Genomic DNA, 24,080 nt, shown 5'->3' on the forward strand with positions numbered 1-24,080 from the left:
CCTATTTTTCCAAGTTCCCCAGTTGTCTTGAAAGCAGCATTAGGCTCATTGTTTATCTTAGCTACATGTCTAAACCAAAGACCACTTCGCCAGATGATTAGATGACCCATCAAGTTAGCCAGGCGTGTCCGGGGGTGATTACGGCCATCCTGCCCCTCACCCTGCGTGTCCGGGGGTGATCACGGCCATCCCGCCCCTCACCCTGCGTGTCCGGGGGTGATTACGGCCATCCCGCCCCTCACCCTGCGTGTCTGGGAGTGATTACGGCCATCCCGCCCCTCACCCTGCGTGTCTGGGGGTGATTACGGCCGTCCCTCCCCTCACCCTGCGTGTCTGGGGGTGATTACGGCCATCCCTCCCCTCACCCTGCGTGTCTGGGGGTGATTACGGCCATCCCTCCCCTCACCCTGCGTGTCTGGGGGTGATTACGGCCACCCCGCCCCTCACCCTGCATGTCCGGGGGTGATTACGCCCATCCCGCCCCTCACCTTGCAGGTTTTCAGCTGGCAGGCCAGAGCTGTGTATGCTGGGTTCAGGGTCCTGAGAGGGAAGGCTCTTCTCTGACTCGGTATTAAGGCTGATCCCCTCTATCACATCCTCTACCAGGTCGTTGGCACACAGCTACACAGAGAAACACAGGGAGAACATACATTTAACATGGAGTTAACATGAAGTGAGTCCCAAATTACATCCAGTTCCCAATATACCGCACCACTTTTGACCAGGGCCCCATTGAGATTTGAATAGAATGTTGGATTTGACAGATTCCACACCTTCTGTAGCTGAGGATCCAGCCTCCATATTCTCAGAGTCTGGTCTCTGGACAAAGTCACCATCTGGTAGTCCTTAGAAGCTAGTAGGAGACAACAAGACAGGAGAATCAGAGGACTGAACTCTGTGGAGAATGAGACAACAAGACAGGAGAATCAGAGGACAGATCTCTATGGAGAATGAGACAACAAGACAGGAGAATCAGAGGACAGATCTCTATGGAGAATGAGACAAGACAGGAGAATCAGAGGACTGAACTCTATGGAGAATGAGACAAGACAGGAGAATCAGAGGACTGAACTCTATGGAGAATGAGACAAGACAGGAGAATCAGAGGACTGAACTCTATGGAGAATGAGACAAGACAGGAGAATCAGAGGACTGAACTCTATGGAGAATGAGACATGACAGGAGAATCAGAGGACTGAACTCTATGGAGAATGAGACAAGACAGGAGAATCAGAGGACAGAACTCTATGGAGAATGAGACAACAAGACAGGAGAATCAGAGGACTGAACTCTATGGAGAATGAGACAACAAGACAGGAGAATCAGAAGACTGAACTCTATGGAGAATGAGACAAGACAGGAGAATCAGAGGACTGAACTCTATGGAGAATGAGACAACAAGACAGGAGAATCAGAGGACTGAACTCTATGGAGAATGAGACAACAAGACAGGAGAATCAGAGGACTGAACTCTATGGAGAATGAGACAAGACAGGAGAATCAGAGGACAGAACTCTATGGAGAATGAGACAAGACAGGAGAATCAGAGGACTGAACTCTATGGAGAATGAGACAAGACAGGAGAATCAGAGGACAGAACTCTATGGAGAATGAGACAACAAGACAGGAGAATCAGAAGACTGAACTCTATGGAGAATGAGACAAGACAGGAGAATCAGAGGACTGAACTCTATGGAGAATGAGACAACAAGACAGGAGAATCAGAGGACTGAACTCTATGGACAATGAGACAACAAGACAGGAGAATCAGAGGACTGAACTCTATGGAGAATGAGACAAGACAGGGGAATCAGAGGACAGAACTCTATAGAGAATGAGACAACAAGACAGGAGAATCAGAAGACTGAACTCTATGGAGAATGAGACAAGACAGGAGAATCAGAGGACTGAACTCTATGGAGAATCAGACAACAAGACAGGAGAATCAGAGGACTGAACTCTATGGAGAATGAGACAACAAGACAGGAGAATCAGAGGACTGAACTCTATGGAGAATGAGACAAGACAGGAGAATCAGAGGACAGAACTCTATGGAGAATGAGACAAGACAGGAGAATCAGAGGACTGAACTCTATGGAGAATGAGACAACAAGACAGGAGAATCAGAGGACTGAACTCTATGGAGAATGAGACAAGACAGGAGAATCAGAGGACTGAACTCTATGGAGAATGAGACAAGACAGGAGAATCAGAGGACTGAACTCTATGGAGAATGAGACAACAAGACAGGAGAATCAGAGGAGTGAACTCTATGGAGAATGAGACAAGAGGAGAATCAGAGGACTGAACTCTATGGAGAATGAGACAAGACAGGAGAATCAGAGGACTGAACTCTATGGAGAATGAGACAAGACAGGAGAATCAGAGGACAGAACTCTATGGAGAATGAGACAACAAGACAGGAGAATCAGAGGACTGAACTCTATGGAGAATGAGACAAGACAGGAGAATCAGAGGACAGAACTCTGTGGAGAATGAGACAAGACAGGAGAATCAGAGGACAGAACTCTATGGAGAATGAGACAAGACAGGAGAATCAGAGGACTGAACTCTATGGAGAATGAGACAAGACAGGAGAATCAGAGGACATAACTCTATGGAGAATGAGACAACAAGACAGGAGAATCAGAGGACATAACTCTATGGAGAATGAGACAAGACAGGAGAATCAGAGGACTGAACTCTATGGAGAATGAGACAAGACAGGAGAATCAGAGGACTGAACTCTATGGAGAATGAGACAAGACAGGAGAATCAGAGGACTGAACTCGATGGAGAATGAGACAAGACAGGAGAATCAGAGGACTGAACTCTATGGAGAATGAGACAACAAGACAGGAGAATCAGAGGACTGAACTCTGTGGAGAATGAGACAAGACAGGAGAATCAGAGGACTGAACTCTATGGAGAATGAGACAACAAGACAGGAGATTCAGAGGACTGAACTCTATGGAGAATGAGACAACAAGACAGGAGAATCAGAGGACATAACTCTATGGAGAATGAGACAAGACAGGAGAATCAGAGGACAGAACTCTATGGACAATGAGACAAGACAGGAGAATCAGAGGACAGAACTCTATGGAGAATGAGACAAGACAGGAGAATCAGAGGACTGAACTCTATGGAGAATGAGACAACAAGACAGGAGAATCAGAGGACTGAACTCTATGGAGAATGAGACAAGACAGGAGAATCAGAGGACTGAACTCTATGGAGAATGAGACAACAAGACAGGAGAATCAGAGGACTGAACTCTGTGGAGAATGAGACAACAAGACAGGAGAATCAGAGGACATAACTCTATGGAGAATGAGACAACAAGACAGGAGAATCAGAGGACTGAACTCTATGGAGAATGAGACAAGACAGGAGAATCAGAGGACTGAACTCTATGAAGAATGAGACAAGACAGGAGAATCAGAGGACTGAACTCTGTGGAGAATGAGACAAGACAGGAGAATCAGAGGACAGAACTCTATGGAGAATGAGACAAGACAGGAGAATCAGAGGACTGAACTCTATGGACAATGAGACAAGACAGGAGAATCAGAGGACAGAACTCTATGGAGAATGAGACAACAAGACAGGAGAATCAGAGGACTGAACTCTATGGAGAATGAGACAACAAGACAGGAGAATCAGAGGACTGAACTCTATGGAGAATGAGACAACAAGACAGGAGAATCAGAGGACTGAACTCTATGGAGAATGAGACACAACGTTAATTCATTACCAGGTGGATTCATGATAACGATAAGTTTAGGATGTGGGGGAAGAGGTAGCCTGGTATTGTAGTATAGAGAGTTATTACTATAAGTTGCTTTGATTAAAGTCAGCCACCCAGGCTGGTAAAGAGTTATATTACCCAGCCATCCAGGCTGGTAGAGGTATATTATATGGTATATTATCCAGGCTGGTAGAGTTATATTATATGATATATTATCCAGGCTGGTAGGGTTATATTATATGATATATTATCCAGGCTGGTAGGGTTATATTATATGGTATATTATCCAGGCTGGTAGAGGTATATTATATGGTATATTATCCAGGCTGGTAGAGGTATATTATATGGTATATTATCCAGGCTGGTAGAGTTATATTATATGATATACTATTCAGGCTGGTAGAGTTATATTATATGGTATATTATCCAGGCTGGTAGAGGTATATTATATGGTATATTATCCAGGCTGGTAGAGGTATATTATATGGTATATTATCCAGGCTGGTAGAGTTATATTATATGATATACTATTCAGGCTGGTAGAGTTATATTATATGGTATATTATCCAGGCTGGTAGAGGTATATTATATGGTATATTATCCAGGCTGGTAGAGTTATATTATATGATATATTATCCAGGCTGGTAGGGTTATATTATATGGTATATTATCCAGGCTGGTAGAGGTATATTATATGGTATATTATCCAGGCTGGTAGAGGTATATTATATGGTATATTATCCAGGCTGGTAGAGGTATATTATATTATATATTATCCAGACTGGTAGAGGTATATTATATGGTATATTATCCAGGCTGGTAGAGTTATATGATATATTATCCAGACTGGTAGAGGTATATTATATGGTATATTATCCAGGCTGGTAGAGGTATATTATATTGTATATTATCCAGGCTGGTAGAGTTATATTATATATTATCCAGGCTGGTAGAGGTATATTATATGGTATATTATCCAGGCTGGTAGAGGTATATTATATGGTATATTATCCAGGCTGGTAGAGTTAAATTATATGATATATTATCCAGGCTAATAGAGTTATATTATATATTATCCAGGCTGGTAGAGTTATATTATATGATATATTATCCAGGCTGTAAGAGTTATATTAAATGATACCCAGCCACCCAGGCTGGTAGAGGTATATTACCCAGCCACCCAGGCTGGTAGGGGTATATTACCCAGCCACCCAGGCCGGTAGGGGTATATTACCCAGCCACCCAGGCTGGTAGAGGTATATTACCCAGCCACCCAGGCTGGTAGGGTTATATTACCCAGCCACCCAGGCTGGTAGAGGTATATTACCCAGCCACCCAGGCTGGTAGGGGTATATTACCCAGCCACTCAGGCTGGTAGAGGTATACTACCCAGCCACCCAGGCTGGTAGAGGTATATTACCCAGCCACCCAGGCTGGTAGGGGTATATTACCCAGCCACCCAGGCTGGTAGAGGTATATTACCCAGCCACCCAGGCTGGTAGAGGTATATTACCCAGCCACCCAGGCTGGTAGAGGTATATTACCCAGCCACCCAGGCTGGTAGAGGTATATTACCCAGCCACCCAGGCTGGTAGGGGTATATTACCCAGCCACCCAGGCTGGTAGGGGTATATTACCCAGCCACCCAGGCTGGTAGGGGTATATTACCCAGCCACCCAGGCTGGTAGGGGTATATTACCCAGCCACCCAGGCTGGTAGAGGTATATTACCCAGCCACCCAGGCTGGTAGAGGTATACTACCCAGCCACCCAGGCTGGTAGAGGTATATTACCCAGCCACCCAGGCTGGTAGAGTTATATTACCCAGCCACCCAGGCTGGTAGAGGTATATTACCCAGCCACCCAGGCTGGTAGGGGTATATTACCCAGCCACCCAGGCTGGTAGAGGTATATTACCCAGCCACCCAGGCTGGTAGGGTTATATTACCCAGCCACCCAGGCTGGTAGAGGTATATTACCCAGCCACCCAGGCTGGTAGGGGTATATTACCCAGCCACCCAGGCTGGTAGAGGTATATTACCCAGCCACCCAGGCTGGTAGAGGTATATTACCCAGCCACCCAGGCTGGTAGGGGTATATTACCCAGCCACCCAGGCTGGTAGAGGTATATTACCCAGCCACCCAGGCTGGTAGAGGTATATTACCCAGCCACCCAGGCTGGTAGAGGTATATTACCCAGCCACCCAGGCTGGTAGAGGTATATTACCCAGCCACCCAGGCTGGTAGGGGTATATTACCCAGCCACCCAGGCTGGTAGAGGTATATTACCCAGCCACCCAGGCTGGTAGGGGTATATTACCCAGCCACCCAGGCTGGTAGGGGTATATTACCCAGCCACCCAGGCTGGTAGAGGTATATTACCCAGCCACCCAGGCTGGTAGAGGTATACTACCCAGCCACCCAGGCTGGTAGAGGTATATTACCCAGCCACCCAGGCTGGTAGAGTTATATTACCCAGCCACCCAGGCTGGTAGAGGTATATTACCCAGCCACCCAGGCTGGTAGGGGTATATTACCCAGCCACCCAGGCTGGTAGAGGTATATTACCCAGCCACCCAGGCTGGTAGGGTTATATTACCCAGCCACCCAGGCTGGTAGAGGTATATTACCCAGCCACCCAGGCTGGTAGGGGTATATTACCCAGCCACCCAGGCTGGTAGGGGTATATTACCCAGCCACCCAGGCTGGTAGGGGTATATTACCCAGCCACCCAGGCTGGTAGGGGTATATTACCCAGCCACCCAGGCTGGTAGAGGTATATTACCCAGCCACCCAGGCTGGTAGAGGTATACTACCCAGCCACCCAGGCTGGTAGAGGTATATTACCCAGCCACCCAGGCTGGTAGAGTTATATTACCCAGCCACCCAGGCTGGTAGAGGTATATTACCCAGCCACCCAGGCTGGTAGGGGTATATTACCCAGCCACCCAGGCTGGTAGAGGTATATTACCCAGCCACCCAGGCTGGTAGGGTTATATTACCCAGCCACCCAGGCTGGTAGAGGTATATTACCCAGCCACCCAGGCTGGTAGGGGTATATTACCCAGCCACCCAGGCTGGTAGAGGTATATTACCCAGCCACCCAGGCTGGTAGAGGTATATTACCCAGCCACCCAGGCTGGTAGGGGTATATTACCCAGCCACCCAGGCTGGTAGAGGTATATTACCCAGCCACCCAGGCTGGTAGAGGTATATTACCCAGCCACCCAGGCTGGTAGAGGTATATTACCCAGCCACACAGGCTGGTAGGGGTATATTACCCAGCCACCCAGGCTGGTAGGGGTATATTACCCAGCCACCCAGGCTGGTAGGGGTATATTACCCAGCCACCCAGGCTGGTAGGGGTATATTACCCAGCCACCCAGGCTGGTAGGGGTATATTACCCAGCCACCCAGGCTGGTAGGGGTATATTACCCAGCCACCCAGGCTGGTAGAGGTATATTACCCAGCCACCCAGGCTGGTAGAGGTATACTACCCAGCCACCCAGGCTGGTAGAGGTATATTACCCAGCCACCCAGGCTGGTAGAGTTATATTACCCAGCCACCCAGGCTGGTAGAGGTATATTACCCAGCCACCCAGGCTGGTAGGGGTATGTTACCCAGCCACCCAGGCTGGTAGAGGTATATTACCCAGCCACCCAGGCTGGTAGGGGTATATTACCCAGCCACCCAGGCTGGTAGAGGTATATTACCCAGCCACCCAGGCTGGTAGAGGTATATTACCCAGCCACCCAGGCTGGTAGAGGTATATTACCCAGCCACCCAGGCTGGTAGGGGTATATTACCCAGCCACCCAGGCTGGTAGGGGTATATTACCCAGCCACCCAGGCTGGTAGGGGTATATTACCCAGCCACCCAGGCTGGTAGGGGTATATTACCCAGCCACCCAGGCTGGTAGAGGTATATTACCCAGCCACCCAGGCTGGTAGAGGTATACTACCCAGCCACCCAGGCTGGTAGAGGTATATCACCCAGCCACCCAGGCTGGTAGAGTTATATTACCCAGCCACCCAGGCTGGTAGAGGTATATTACCCAGCCACCCAGGCTGGTAGGGGTATATTACCCAGCCACCCAGGCTGGTAGAGGTATATTACCCAGCCACCCAGGCTGGTAGGGTTATATTACCCAGCCACCCAGGCTGGTAGAGGTATATTACCCAGCCACCCAGGCTGGTAGGGGTATATTACCCAGCCACCCAGGCTGGTAGAGGTATATTACCCAGCCACCCAGGCTGGTAGAGGTATATTACCCAGCCACCCAGGCTGGTAGGGGTATATTACCCAGCCACCCAGGCTGGTAGAGGTATATTACCCAGCCACCCAGGCTGGTAGAGGTATATTACCCAGCCACCCAGGCTGGTAGAGGTATATTACCCAGCCACCCAGGCTGGTAGAGGTATATTACCCAGCCACCCAGGCTGGTAGGGGTATATTACCCAGCCACCCAGGCTGGTAGGGGTATATTACCCAGCCACCCAGGCTGGTAGGGGTATATTACCCAGCCACCCAGGCTGGTAGGGGTATATTACCCAGCCACCCAGGCTGGTAGGGGTATATTACCCAGCCACAATGGCTGGTAGAGGTATATTACCCAGCCACCCAGGCTGGTAGGGTTATATTACCCAGCCACCCAGGCTGGTAGAGGTATATTACCCAGCCACCCAGGCTGGTAGAGGTATATTACCCAGCCACCCAGGCTGGTAGGGTTATATTACCCAGCCACCCAGGCTGGTAGAGGTATATTACCCAGCCACCCAGGCTGGTAGGGGTATATTACCCAGCCACCCAGGCTGGTAGAGTTATATTACCCAGCCACCCAGGCTGGTAGAGGTATATTACCCAGCCACCCAGGCTGGTAGGGGTATATTACCCAGCCACCCAGGCTGGTAGAGGTATATTACCCAGCCACCCAGGCTGGTAGAGTTATATTACCCAGCCACCCAGGCTGGTAGAGGTATATTACCCAGCCACCCAGGCTGGTAGGGGTATATTACCCAGCCACCCAGGCTGGTAGAGGTATATTACCCAGCCACCCAGGCTGGTAGGGGTATATTACCCAGCCACCCAGGGTGGTAGAGGTATATTACCCAGCCACCCAGGCCGGTAGGGGTATATTACCCAGCCACCCAGGCTGGTAGAGGTATATTACCCAGCCACCCAGGCTGGTAGGGGTATATTACCCAGCCACCCAGGGTGGTAGAGGTATATTACCCAGCCACCCAGGCCGGTAGGGGTATATTACCCAGCCACCCAGGCTGGTAGAGTTATATTACCCAGCCACCCAGGCTGGTAGGGGTATATTACCCAGCCACCCAGGCTGGTAGAGGTATATTACCCAGCCACCCAGGGTGGTAGAGTTATATTACCCAGCCACCCAGGCTGGTAGAGTTATATTACCCAGCCACCCAGGCTGGTAGGGGTATATTACCCAGCCACCCAGGCTGGTAGAGTTATATTACCCAGCCACCCAGGCTGGTAGGGGTATATTACCCAGCCACCCAGGGTGGTAGAGTTATATTACCCAGCCACCCAGGCTGGTAGAGGTATATTACCCAGCCACCCAGGGTGGTAGAGTTATATTACCCAGCCACCCAGGGTGGTAGAGTTATATTACCCAGCCACCCAGGCTGGTAGGGGTATATTACCCAGCCACCCAGGCCGGTAGGGGTATATTACCCAGCCACCCAGGGTGGTAGAGTTATATTACCCAGCCACCCAGGCTGGTAGGGGTATATTACCCAGCCACCCAGGCTGGTAGGGGTATATTACCCAGCCACCCAGGCTGGTAGAGGTATATTACCCAGCCACCCAGGCTGGTAGGGGTATATTACCCAGCCACCCAGGCTGGTAGGGGTATATTACCCAGCCACCCAGGCTGGTAGAGGTATATTACCCAGCCACCCAGGCTGGTAGGGGTATATTACCCAGCCACCCAGGCTGGTAGGGGTATATTACCCAGCCACCCAGGCTGGTAGGGGTATATTACCCAGCCACCCAGGCTGGTAGAGGTATATTACCCAGCCACCCAGGCTGGTAGAGGTATACTACCCAGCCACCCAGGCTGGTAGAGGTATATCACCCAGCCACCCAGGCTGGTAGAGTTATATTACCCAGCCACCCAGGCTGGTAGAGGTATATTACCCAGCCACCCAGGCTGGTAGGGGTATATTACCCAGCCACCCAGGCTGGTAGAGGTATATTACCCAGCCACCCAGGCTGGTAGGGTTATATTACCCAGCCACCCAGGCTGGTAGAGGTATATTACCCAGCCACCCAGGCTGGTAGGGGTATATTACCCAGCCACCCAGGCTGGTAGAGGTATATTACCCAGCCACCCAGGCTGGTAGAGGTATATTACCCAGCCACCCAGGCTGGTAGGGGTATATTACCCAGCCACCCAGGCTGGTAGAGGTATATTACCCAGCCACCCAGGCTGGTAGAGGTATATTACCCAGCCACCCAGGCTGGTAGAGGTATATTACCCAGCCACCCAGGCTGGTAGAGGTATATTACCCAGCCACCCAGGCTGGTAGGGGTATATTACCCAGCCACCCAGGCTGGTAGGGGTATATTACCCAGCCACCCAGGCTGGTAGGGGTATATTACCCAGCCACCCAGGCTGGTAGGGGTATATTACCCAGCCACCCAGGCTGGTAGGGGTATATTACCAAGCCACCCAGGCTGGTAGAGGTATATTACCCAGCCACCCAGGCTGGTAGGGTTATATTACCCAGCCACCCAGGCTGGTAGAGGTATATTACCCAGCCACCCAGGCTGGTAGAGGTATATTACCCAGCCACCCAGGCTGGTAGGGTTATATTACCCAGCCACCCAGGCTGGTAGAGGTATATTACCCAGCCACCCAGGCTGGTAGGGGTATATTACCCAGCCACCCAGGCTGGTAGAGTTATATTACCCAGCCACCCAGGCTGGTAGAGGTATATTACCCAGCCACCCAGGCTGGTAGGGGTATATTACCCAGCCACCCAGGCTGGTAGAGGTATATTACCCAGCCACCCAGGCTGGTAGAGTTATATTACCCAGCCACCCAGGCTGGTAGAGGTATATTACCCAGCCACCCAGGCTGGTAGGGGTATATTACCCAGCCACCCAGGCTGGTAGAGGTATATTACCCAGCCACCCAGGCTGGTAGGGGTATATTACCCAGCCACCCAGGGTGGTAGAGGTATATTACCCAGCCACCCAGGCCGGTAGGGGTATATTACCCAGCCACCCAGGCTGGTAGAGGTATATTACCCAGCCACCCAGGCTGGTAGGGGTATATTACCCAGCCACCCAGGGTGGTAGAGGTATATTACCCAGCCACCCAGGCCGGTAGGGGTATATTACCCAGCCACCCAGGCTGGTAGAGTTATATTACCCAGCCACCCAGGCTGGTAGGGGTATATTACCCAGCCACCCAGGCTGGTAGAGGTATATTACCCAGCCACCCAGGGTGGTAGAGTTATATTACCCAGCCACCCAGGCTGGTAGAGTTATATTACCCAGCCACCCAGGCTGGTAGGGGTATATTACCCAGCCACCCAGGCTGGTAGAGTTATATTACCCAGCCACCCAGGCTGGTAGGGGTATATTACCCAGCCACCCAGGGTGGTAGAGTTATATTACCCAGCCACCCAGGCTGGTAGAGGTATATTACCCAGCCACCCAGGGTGGTAGAGGTATATTACCCAGCCACCCAGGCTGGTAGGGGTATATTACCCAGCCACCCAGGCCGGTAGGGGTATATTACCCAGCCACCCAGGGTGGTAGAGTTATATTACCCAGCCACCCAGGCCGGTAGGGGTATATTACCCAGCCACCCAGGGTGGTAGAGTTATATTACCCAGCCACCCAGGCCGGTAGGGGTATTAGACCCAGCCACCCAGGGTGGTAGAGTTATATTACCCAGCCACCCAGGCCGGTAGGGGTATATTACCCAGCCACCCAGGCTGGTAGGGGTATATTACCCAGCCACCCAGGCCGGTAGGGGTATATTACCCAGCCACCCAGGCCGGTAGGGGTATATTACCCAGCCACCCAGGGTGGTAGAGGTATATTACCCAGCCACCCAGGCCGGTAGGGGTATATTACCCAGCCACCCAGGCTGGTAGAGTTATATTACCCAGCCACCCAGGCTGGTAGGGGTATATTACCCAGCCACCCAGGCTGGTAGAGGTATATTACCCAGCCACCCAGGGTGGTAGAGTTATATTACCCAGCCACCCAGGCTGGTAGAGTTATATTACCCAGCCACCCAGGCTGGTAGGGGTATATTACCCAGCCACCCAGGCTGGTAGAGTTATATTACCCAGCCACCCAGGCTGGTAGGGGTATATTACCCAGCCACCCAGGGTGGTAGAGTTATATTACCCAGCCACCCAGGCTGGTAGAGGTATATTACCCAGCCACCCAGGGTGGTAGAGTTATATTACCCAGCCACCCAGGGTGGTAGAGTTATATTACCCAGCCACCCAGGCTGGTAGGGGTATATTACCCAGCCACCCAGGCCGGTAGGGGTATATTACCCAGCCACCCAGGGTGGTAGAGTTATATTACCCAGCCACCCAGGCTGGTAGGGGTATATTACCCAGCCACCCAGGCTGGTAGGGGTATATTACCCAGCCACCCAGGCTGGTAGAGGTATATTACCCAGCCACCCAGGCTGGTAGGGGTATATTACCCAGCCACCCAGGCTGGTAGGGGTATATTACCCAGCCACCCAGGCTGGTAGGGGTATATTACCCAGCCACCCAGGGTGGTAGAGGTATATTACCCAGCCACCCAGGGTGGTAGAGGTATATTACCCAGCCACCCAGGGTGGTAGAGGTATATTACCCAGCCACCCAGGCTGGTAGAGGTATATTACCCAGCCACCCAGGGTGGTTGGGGTATATTACCCAGCCACCCAGGCCGGCAGGGCCTCTTTTACCCTCTTTCTGCGGACGCCACTGGAACTCCAGCACCACGTCGTCGTGTCCCACGAAGGCGTGAACGGGGCTGGCGAGGTCCAGAGCGCTCCATAGCAACAAGCTGTTCTCACGTCTCAGCTGGGGAACCATCACTGTAACCAGGCCGTTGGAGAAAGGCTACACACACACACACACACACACACACACACACCGTTATAGACAGAGATATATCCCTAACACTCAGACAGATATTCTTCACAGGAGGAGAACTGGTGACAGGAAGAGTGAACTCACAGTATATCTGGCCTTCCACACCGGGACCTGACAGGACAGGATGTTCAGATACTTCCTCGGCTGTCTGTAGTCCCAGAACTGCACGGAGAGATTGGAGCACAGTAGGTACAACGGGAGAATCAGAGCAAAAAGCTATGTGAATATCCTGCATACCGTAAAACTTCAACTAAAAGCCCAGGCGTTTGTTTGAGAATCAGAGTAAAAAGCTATGTGAATATCCTGCATACCGTAAAACTTCAAATAAAAGCCCAGGCATTTTTTTGAGAATCAGAGTAAAAAGCTATGTGAATATCCTGCATACCGTAAAACTTCAAATAAAAGCCCAGGCATTTTTTTGAGAATCAGAGCAAAAAGCTATGTGAATATCCTGCATACCGTAAAACTTCAAATAAAAGCCCAGGCATTTATTTTCTTAAATCACTGAACACAACAGGCGCTTTTTAGAGACAGGCTTATATTAGAGCTAGGCCTCTATTTCCTTAATGCGCACAGCTTTAGCTCATTTGCATAGTTAATTGTTTAATTCAAAGCATTTTAATACATTTGTTCATTTCCTGTACTAATGTGTAATCATTTACACAGTGTAAACAGGTCTCCATCCAACCATTTTATACCAGTAAAAGTACAAAAACGTAATGAAATCTGGTTAAACTTTCCAAATGTCGACAAACCTGAATACACTAGACAAGGTGGGATCTATTATACCTGAATACACTAGACAAGGTGGGATCTAGTATACCTGAATACACTAGACAAGATGGGATCTATTATACCTGAATACACTAGACAAGGTGGGATCTATTATACCTGAATACACTAGACAAGGTGGGATCTATTATACCTGAATACACTAGACAAGGTGGGATCTATTATACCTGAATACACTAGACAAGATGGGATCTAGTATACCTGAATACACTAGACAAGGTGAGATCTATTATACCTGAGTACACTAGACAAGGTGGGATCTATTATACCTGAATACACTAGACAAGGTGGGATCTATTATACCTGAGTACACTAGACAAGGTGGGATCTATTATACCTGAATACACTAGACAAGGTGGGATCTAGTATACCTGAATACACTAGACAAGGTGGGATCTAGTATACCTGAATACACTAGACAAGGTGGGATCTAGTATACCTGAATACACTAGACAAGGTGAGATCTATTATACCTGAATACCCTAGACAAGGTGGGATCTATTATACCTGAATACACTAGACAAGGTGGGATCTATTATACCTGAATACACTAGACAAGATGGGATCTATTATACCTGAATACACTAGACAAGGTGGGATCTATTATACCTGAATACACTAGACAAGATGGGATCTATTATACCTGAATACACTAGACAAGGTGGGATCTATTATACCTGAGTACACTAGACAAGGTGGGATCTATTATACCTGAATACACTAGACAAGGTGGGATCTATTATACCTGAATACACTAGACAAGGTGGGATCTAGTATACCTGAATACACTAGACAAGGTGGGATCTATTATACCTGAATATACTAGACAAGGTGGGATCTATTATACCTGAATACACTAGACAAGGTGAGATCTATTATACCTGAATACGAGGTGGGATCTATTATACCTGAATATACTAGACAAGGTGGGAGCTATTATACCTGAATACACTAGACAAGGTGAGATCTATTATACCTGAATACACTAGACAAGGTGGGATCTATAATACCTGAATATACTAGACAAGGTGGGATCTATTATACCTGAATACGAGGTGGGATCTATTATACCTGAATATACTAGACAAGGTGGGAGCTATTATACCTGAATACATTAGACAAGGTGGGATCTATTATACCTGAATACACTAGACAAGGTGGGATCTATTATACCTGAATACACTAGACAAGGTGAGATCTATTATACCTGAATACGAGGTGGGATCTATTATACCTGAATACACTAGACAAGGTGGGATCTATTATACCTGAATACACTAGAAAAGGTGAGATCTAGTATACCTGAATACACTAGACAAGGTGGGAGCTATTATACCTGAATACACTAGACAAGGTGGGATCTATTATACCTGAGTACACTAGACACGGTGAGATCTATTATACCTGAATACGAGGTGGGATCTATTATACCTGAATATACTAGACAAGGTGGGAGCTATTATACCTGAATACACTAGACAAGGTGAGATCTATTATACCTGAATACACTAGACAAGGTGGGATCTATTATACCTGAATACACTAGACAAGGTGGGATCTATTATACCTGAATACACTAGACAAGGTGGGATCTATTATACCTGAATATACTAGACAAGGTGGGATCTATTATACCTGAATACACTAGACAAGGTGGGATCTATTATACCTGAATACACTAGACAAGGTGAGATCTAGTATACCTGAATACACTAGACAAGGTGAGATCTATTATACCTGAATACACTAGACAAGGTGGGATCTATTATACCTGAATACACTAGACAAGGTGGGATCTATTATACCTGAATACACTAGACAAGGAGGGATCTATTATACCTGAGTACACTAGACAAGGTGGGATCTATTATACCTGAATACACTAGACAAGGTGGGATCTAGTATACCTGAATACACTAGACAAGGTGGGATCTAGTATACCTGAATACACTAGACAAGGTGAGATCTATTATACCTGAATACACTAGACAAGGTGGGATCTATTATACCTGAATACACTAGACAAGGTGGGATCTATTATACCTGAGTACACTAGACAAGGTGGGATCTATTATACCTGAATACACTAGACAAGGTGGGATCTATTATACCTGAATACGAGGTGGGATCTAGTATACCTGAATACACTAGACAAGGTGGGATCTATTATACCTGAATACACTAGACAAGGTGGGATCTATTATACCTGAGTACACTAGACAAGGTGGGAGCTATTATACCTGAATACACTAGACAAGGTGAGATCTATTATACCTGAATACACTAGACAAGGTGGGATCTAGTATACCTGAATATACTAGACAAGGTGGGATCTATTATACCTGAATACAAGGTGGGATCTATTATACCTGAATACACTAGACAAGGTGAGATCTATTATACCTGAATATACTAGACAAGGTGGGATCTATTATACCTGAATACACTAGACAAGGTGGGATCTAGTATACCTGAATACACTAGACAAGGTGGGATGTATTATACCTGAATACACTAGACAAGGTGAGATCTATTATACCTGAATACACTAGACAAGGTGGGATCTATTATACCTGAATACGAGGTGGGATCTATTATACCTGAATATACTAGACAAGGTGGGATGTATTATACCTGAATACACTAGACAAGGTGAGATCTATTATACCTGAATACACTAGACAAGGTGAGATCTATTATACCTGAATACACTAGACAAGGTGGGATCTATTATACCTGAATACACTAGACAAGGTGGGATCTATTATACCTGAATACACTAGACAAGGTGGGATCTATTATACCTGAATACACTAGACAAGGTGGGATCTATTATACCTGAATACACTAGACAAGGTGGGATCTATTATACCTGAATATACTAGACAAGGTGGGATGTATTAAACCTGAATACACTAGACAAGGTGAGATCTATTATACCCGAATACACTAGACAAGGTGAGATCTATTATACCTGAAGACGAGGTGGGATCTAGTATACCTGAATACGAGGTGGGATCTATTAAACCTGAATACACTAGACAAGGTGGGATCTATTATACCTGAATACACAAGACAAGGTGGGATCTATTATACCTGAATACACTAGACAAGTTGAGATCTATTATACCTGAATACACTAGACAAGGTGGGATCTATTATACCTGAATACACTAGACAAGGTGGGATCTATTATACCTGAATACACTAGACAAGGTGGGATCTATTATACCTGAATACACTAGACAAGGTGGGATCTATTATACCGGAATACACTAGACAAGGTGGGATCTAGTATACTTGAATACAAGGTGGGATCTAGTATACCTGAATACGAGGTGGGATCTAGTATACCTGAATACAAGGTGGGATCTAGTATACCTGAATACGAGGTGGGATCTAGTATACCTGAATACGAGGTGGGATCTAGTATACCTGAATACGAGGTGGGATCTAGTATATCTTAATACGAGGTGGGATCTAGTATACCTTAATACGAGGTGGGATCTAGTATACCTGAATACGAGGTGGGATCTAGTATACCTGAATACAAGGTGGGATCTATTATAACTGAATACGAGGTGGGATCTAGTATACCTGAATACGAGGTAGGATCTATTATACCTGAATATACTAGACAAGGTGGGATCTATTATACCTGAATACGAGGTGGGATCTATTATACCTGAATATACTAGACAAGGTGGGAGCTATTATACCTGAATACACTAGACAAGGTGGGATCTATTATACCTGAATACACTAGACAATGTGAGATCTAGTATACCTGAATACACTAGACAAGGTGGGAGCTATTATACCTGAATACACTAGACAAGGTGGGATCTATTATACCTGAATACACTAGACAAGGTGGGATCTATTATACCTGAATATACTAGACAAGGTGGGAGCTATTATACCTGAATACACTAGACAAGGTGAGATCTATTATACCTGAATATACTAGACAAGGTGGGATCTATTATACCTGAATATACTAGACAAGGTGGGATCTATTATACCTGAATACGAGGTGGGATCTATTATACCTGAATACACTAGACAAGGTGGGATCTATTATACCTGAATATAATAGACAAGGTGGGATCTATTATACCTGAATACACTAGACAAGGTGAGATCTATTATACCTGAATACACTAGACAAGGTGGGATCTATTATACCTGAATACACTAGACAAGGTGAGATCTAGTATACCTGAATACACTAGACAAGGTGGGATCTAGTATACCTGAATACACTAGACAAGGTGAGATCTAGTATACCTGAATACACTAGACAAGGTGGGATCTATTATACCTGAATACACTAGACAAGGTGGGATCTATTATACCTGAATACACTAGACAAGGTGGGATCTATTATACCTGAATATACTAGACAAGGTGGGATCTATTATACCTGAATACACTAGACAAGGTGGGATCTATTATACCTGAATACACTAGACAAGGTGAGATCTAGTATACCTGAATACACTAGACAAGGTGAGATCTATTATACCTGAATATACTAGACAAGGTGGGATCTATTATACCTGAATACACTAGACAAGATGGGATCTATTATACCTGAATACACTAGACAAGGTGGGATCTATTATACCTGAATACACTAGACAAGGTGGGATCTATTATACCTGAGTACACTAGACAAGGTGGGATCTATTATACCTGAATACACTAGACAAGGTGGGATCTAGTATACCTGAATACACTAGACAAGGTGGGATCTAGTATACCTGAATACACTAGACAAGGTGGGATCTAGTATACCTGAATACACTAGACAAGGTGAGATCTATTATACCTGAATACACTAGACAAGGTGGGATCTATTATACCTGAATACACTAGACAAGGTGGGATCTATTATACCTGAGTACACTAGACAAGGTGGGATCTATTATACCTGAATACACTAGACAAGGTGGGATCTATTATACCTGAATACGAGGTGGGATCTAGTATACCTGAATACACTAGACAAGGTGGGATCTATTATACCTGAATACACTAGACAAGGTGGGATCTATTATACCTGAGTACACTAGACAAGGTGGGAGCTATTATACCTGAATACAAGGTGGGATCTATTATACCTGAATACACTAGACAAGGTGAGATCTATTATACCTGAATATACTAGACAAGGTGGGATCTATTATACCTGAATACACTAGACAAGGTGGGATCTAGTATACCTGAATACACTAGACAAGGTGAGATCTATTATACCTGAATATACTAGACAAGGTGGGATCTATTATACCTGAATACGAGGTGGGATCTATTATACCTGAATATACTAGACGAGGTGGGAGCTATTATACCTGAATACACTAGACAAGGTGGGATCTATTATACCTGAATACACTAGACAAGGTGAGATCTAGTATACCTGAATACACTAGACAAGGTGGGAGCTATTATACCTGAATACACTAGACAAGGTGGGATCTATTATACCTGAATACACTAGACAAGGTGGGATCTATTATACCTGAATATACTAGACAAGGTGGGAGCTATTATACCTGAATACACTAGACGAGGTGAGATCTATTATACCTGAATATACTAGACAAGGTGGGATCTATTATACCTGAATATACTAGACAAGGTGGGATCTATTATACCTGAATACGAGGTGGGATCTATTATACCTGAATACACTAGACAAGGTGGGATCTATTATACCTGAATATAATAGACAAGGTGGGATCTATTATACCTGAATACACTAGACAAGGTGAGATCTATTATACCTGAATACACTAGACAAGGTGGGATCTATTATACCTGAATACACTAGACAAGGTGAGATCTAGTATACCTGAATACACTAGACAAGGTGAGATCTATTATACCTGAATATACTAGACAAGGTGGGATCTATTATACCTGAATACACTAGACACGGTGGGATCTATTATACCTGAATACGAGGTGGGATCTATTACGAGGTGGGATCTAGTACACCTGAATACGAGGTGGGATCTATTATACCTGAATACGAGGTGGGATCTAGTACACCTGAATACGAGGTGGGATCTATTATACCTGAATACACCAGACAAGGTGGGATCTATTATACCTGAATACAAGGTGGGATCTAGTACACCTGAATACGAGGTGGGATCTATTATACCTGAATACACCAGACAAGGTGGGATCTAGTATACCTGAATACACTAGACAAGGTGGGATCTAGTATACCTGAATACGAGATGGGATCTAGTATACCTGAATACGAGGTGGGATCTATTATACCAGCTGTTAGCAGCAAATGGCTAGCATTTGATTAATTGCGATTAAAAACGGATTTGACAATTTGAGTCGTTACTGAACGTAACAAATCAAACATTAAACCTCGTAAGCATTACATGGAAATGTGTGGTGACATCATAAACAATTCATTAAAAGGGACAGGCGCCATATTGAGACTGCGTTTAATTGAAATTGTACGGTAGCTATGACGTTCTGGGGAAAGATACGTATGGCAATTTACCCGGACTGAGTTGTCCTGACTGGACGTTGCCAGGATGTATTCGTTGTCAGGGTGCCAGTCCAGACCGTGGATCTTAGACAGGTGAGCTGCCACGTACTCCACAGCTGTGTTGGGTTTCTGGGTAATAGATACACAGGACCATCAGACACGGGGACACTCGCTGAACATGTTACAGGGACACTCGCTGAACATGTTACAGGACACTCACTGAACATGTTACAGGGACACTCACTGAACATGTTACAGGACACTCACTGAACATGTTACAGGGACACTCACTGAACATGTTACAGGGACACTCGCTGAACATGTTACAGGACACTCACTGAACATGTTACAGGGACACTCGCTGAACATGTTACAGGGACACTCACTGAACATGTTACAGGGACACTCGCTGAACATGTTACAGGGACACTCGCTGAACATGTTACAGGACACTCACTGAACATGTTACAGGGACACTCACTGAACATGTTACAGGGACACTCACTGAACATGTTACAGGACACTCACTGAACATGTTACAGGGACACTCGCTGAACATGTTACAGGGACACTCACTGAACATGTTACAGGGACACTCACTGAACATGTTACAGGGACACTCGCTGAACATGTTACAGGGACACTCGCTGAACATGTTACAGGGACACTCGCTGAACATGTTACAGGACACTCACTGAACATGTTACAGGGACAAACCAAGACACAGTGCCCCTCTAGTGACAGCTAGATGACTCTCTAGGTTATAATGTAGTACTGACCCTACAGAGGTTATAATGCAGTACTGACCCTACACAGGTTATAATGTAGTACTGACCCTACAGAGGTTATAATGTAGTACTGACCCTACAGAGGTTATAATGCAGTACTGACCCTACACAGGTTATAATGCAGTACTGACCCTACACAGGTTATAATGCAGTACTGACCCTACACAGGTTATAATGCAGTACTGACCCTACACAGGTTATACTGTAGTACTGACCATACACAGGTTATAATGTAGTACTGACCCTACAGAGGTTATAATGCAGTACTGACCCTACACAGGTTATAATGTAGTACTGACCCTACACAGGTTATAATGCAGTACTGACCCTACACAGGTTATAATGTAGTACTGACCCTACACAGGTTATAATGTAGTACTGACCCTACACAGGTTATAATGTAGTACTGACCCTACACAGGTTATAATGTAGTACTGACCCTACAGAGGTTATAATGTAGTACTGACCCTACACAGGTTATAATGTAGTACTGACCCTACACAGGTTATAATGCAGTACTGACCCTACACAGGTTATAATGTAGTACTGACCCTACACAGGTTATAATGTAGTACTGACCCTACACAGGTTATAATGTAGTACTGACCCTACACAGGTTATAATGTAGTACTGACCCTACACAGGTTATAATGTAGTACTGACCCTACACAGGTTATAATGCAGTACTGACCCTACACAGGTTATAATGCAGTACTGACCCTACACAGGTTATAATGTAGTACTGACCCTACACAGGTTATAATGTAGTACTGACCCTACACAGGTTATAATGCAGTACTGACCCTACACAGGTTATAATGTAGTACTGACCCTACACAGGTTATAATGTAGTACTGACCCTACACAGGTTATAATGTAGTACTGACCCTACACAGGTTATAATGTAGTACTGACCCTAAACAGGTTATAATGTAGTACTGACCCTACACAGGTTATAATGCAGTACTGACCCTACACAGGTTATAATGCAGTACTGACCCTCTTGTCCCAGATGCGAACATCTCCATCATGACTGGAGGCTAAAACGTACTGATTACGCTTGTTCCACTTGACCTGGGACGCCCCCGCTACAGAGACAGAGAGAGAGAGATGGTGACCTGGGACGCCCCCGCTACAGAGACAGAGAGAGAGATGGTGAGAGAGATAGAGGGAGAGAGAGAGAGATGGTGAGAGAGAGAGAGAGGGAGAGAGAGAGAGATGGTGAGAGAGATAGTGAGAGAGAGAGATGGGGAGAGAGAGGGAGAGATGGTGAGAGAGAGAGATGGTGAGAGAGTGAGAGAGGGTGAGAGAGAGAGATGGTGAGAGAGATAGAGAGGGAGAGAGAGAGAGGGAGAGAGAGAGAGATGGTGAGAGAGATAGAGGGAGAGAGATGGTGAGAGAGTGAGAGAGGGTGAGAGAGAGAGATGGTGAGAGAGATAGTGAGAGAGAGAGATGGTGAGAGAGATAGAGAGGGAGAGAGATGGTGAGAGAGAGATGGTGAGAGAGAGAGAGAGAGAGATGGTGAGAGAGATGGTGAGAGAGTGATGGTGAGAGACAGAGAGATGGTGAAAGAGAGAGATGGTGAAAGAGATAGATATGGTGAGAGAGATAGAGATGGTGAGAGAGAGATGGTGAGAGAGAGAGAGATGAGAGAGAGAGAGAGAGAGAGAGAGATGGTGAGAGAGAGATGGTGAGAGAGAGAGAGAGAGAGAGAGATGGTGAGAGAGAGAGAGATTGTGAGAGAGAGATGGTGTGAGAGAGAGAGAGAGAGAGAGAGAGAGAGAGAGAGAGAGATGGTGAGAGAGAGAGAGAGATGGTGAGAGAGAGAGAGAGATGGTGAGAGAGATAGATATGGTGAGAGAGAGAGAAAGAGATGGTGAATCCAAGTCAGAGAGTAGAGGTCAAACTGTGATCAGTGAAAGATGGAAGTGCCGACTCACCCACTGCAGATAACGCCACTGTAGGTTTCCTTGTGTCTCTGAGATCAGACAGATTTACAGTGTTGTTAAGGCTGAACATCAATCATTTCATCTCAGGGCTGGTTTCCCAGACATACATTAAGTCTCTGAGATCAGACAGATTTACAGTGTTGTTAAGGCTGAACATCAATCATTTAATCTCAGGGCTGGTTTCCCAGACATACATTAAGTCTCTGAGATCAGACAGATTTACAGTGTTGTTAAGGCAGAACATCAATCATTTCATCTCAGGACTGGTTTCCCAGACATACATTAAGTCTCTGAGATCAGACAGATTTACAGTGTTGTTAAGGCTGAACCATCAATCATTTCATCTCAGGGCTGGTTTCCCAGACATACATTAAGTCTCTGAGATCAGACAGATTTACAGTGTTGTTAAGGCTGAACCATCAATCATTCATCTCAGGGCTGGTTTCCCAGACATACATTAAGTCTCTGAGATCAGACAGATTTACAGTGTTGTTAAGGCAGAACATCAATCATTTCATCTCAGGACTGGTTTCCCAGACATACATTAAGTCTCTGAGATCAGACAGATTTACAGTGTTGTTAAGGCTGAACCATCAATCATTTCATCTCAGGACTGGTTTCCCAGACATACATTAAGTCTCTGAGATCAGACAGATTTACAGTGTTGTTAAGGCTGAACCATCAATCATTCATCTCAGGGCTGGTTTCCCAGACATACATTAAGTCTCTGAGATCAGACAGATTTACAGTGTTGATAAGGCTGAACCATCAATCATTTCATCTCAGGACTGGTTTCCCAGACATACATTAAGTCTCTGAGATCAGACAGATTTACAGTGTTGTTAAGGCTGAACATCAATCATTTAATCTCAGGGCTGGTTTCCCAGACATACATTAAGTCTCTGAGATCAGACAGATTTACAGTGTTGTTAAGGCAGAACATCAATCATTTAATCTCAGGGCTGGTTTCCCAGACATACATTAAGTCTCTGAGATCAGACAGATTTACAGTGTTGTTAAGGCTGAACCATCAATCATTCATCTCAGGGCTGGTTTCCCAGACATACATTAAGTCTAGACCTGAACTAAAAACATCCTCTACACGATTCTACATGGAAAGGGAAAACAGATGA

At 46.2% G+C, this 24,080-nt stretch overlaps 1 protein-coding gene across 3 annotated transcripts in view; it reads right to left on the reverse strand.

Moving 5' to 3' along the window:
• Positions 1 to 24,080, reverse strand: part of LOC139575416 (GATOR2 complex protein WDR59-like) — an 83,495-nt gene that overhangs the window by 52,013 nt on the left and 7,402 nt on the right. For all 3 annotated transcript variants that reach the window (XM_071400364.1, XM_071400363.1, XM_071400365.1), the window contains exons 6-12: positions 22,939 to 22,976; positions 21,998 to 22,086; positions 20,223 to 20,339; positions 12,980 to 13,057; positions 12,706 to 12,862; positions 774 to 853; positions 489 to 621 (exon numbers count right to left, since the gene is read on the reverse strand). In XM_071400364.1, the coding sequence (XP_071256465.1) occupies positions 489 to 621; positions 774 to 853; positions 12,706 to 12,862; positions 12,980 to 13,057; positions 20,223 to 20,339; positions 21,998 to 22,086; positions 22,939 to 22,976 (692 nt within the window). The remainder of the gene's footprint in view (positions 1 to 488; positions 622 to 773; positions 854 to 12,705; positions 12,863 to 12,979; positions 13,058 to 20,222; positions 20,340 to 21,997; positions 22,087 to 22,938; positions 22,977 to 24,080) is intronic.

This window comes from Salvelinus alpinus, chromosome 5 (assembly GCF_045679555.1).
Source record: "Salvelinus alpinus chromosome 5, SLU_Salpinus.1, whole genome shotgun sequence".
Taxonomy (NCBI): Eukaryota; Metazoa; Chordata; class Actinopteri; order Salmoniformes; family Salmonidae; genus Salvelinus; species Salvelinus alpinus.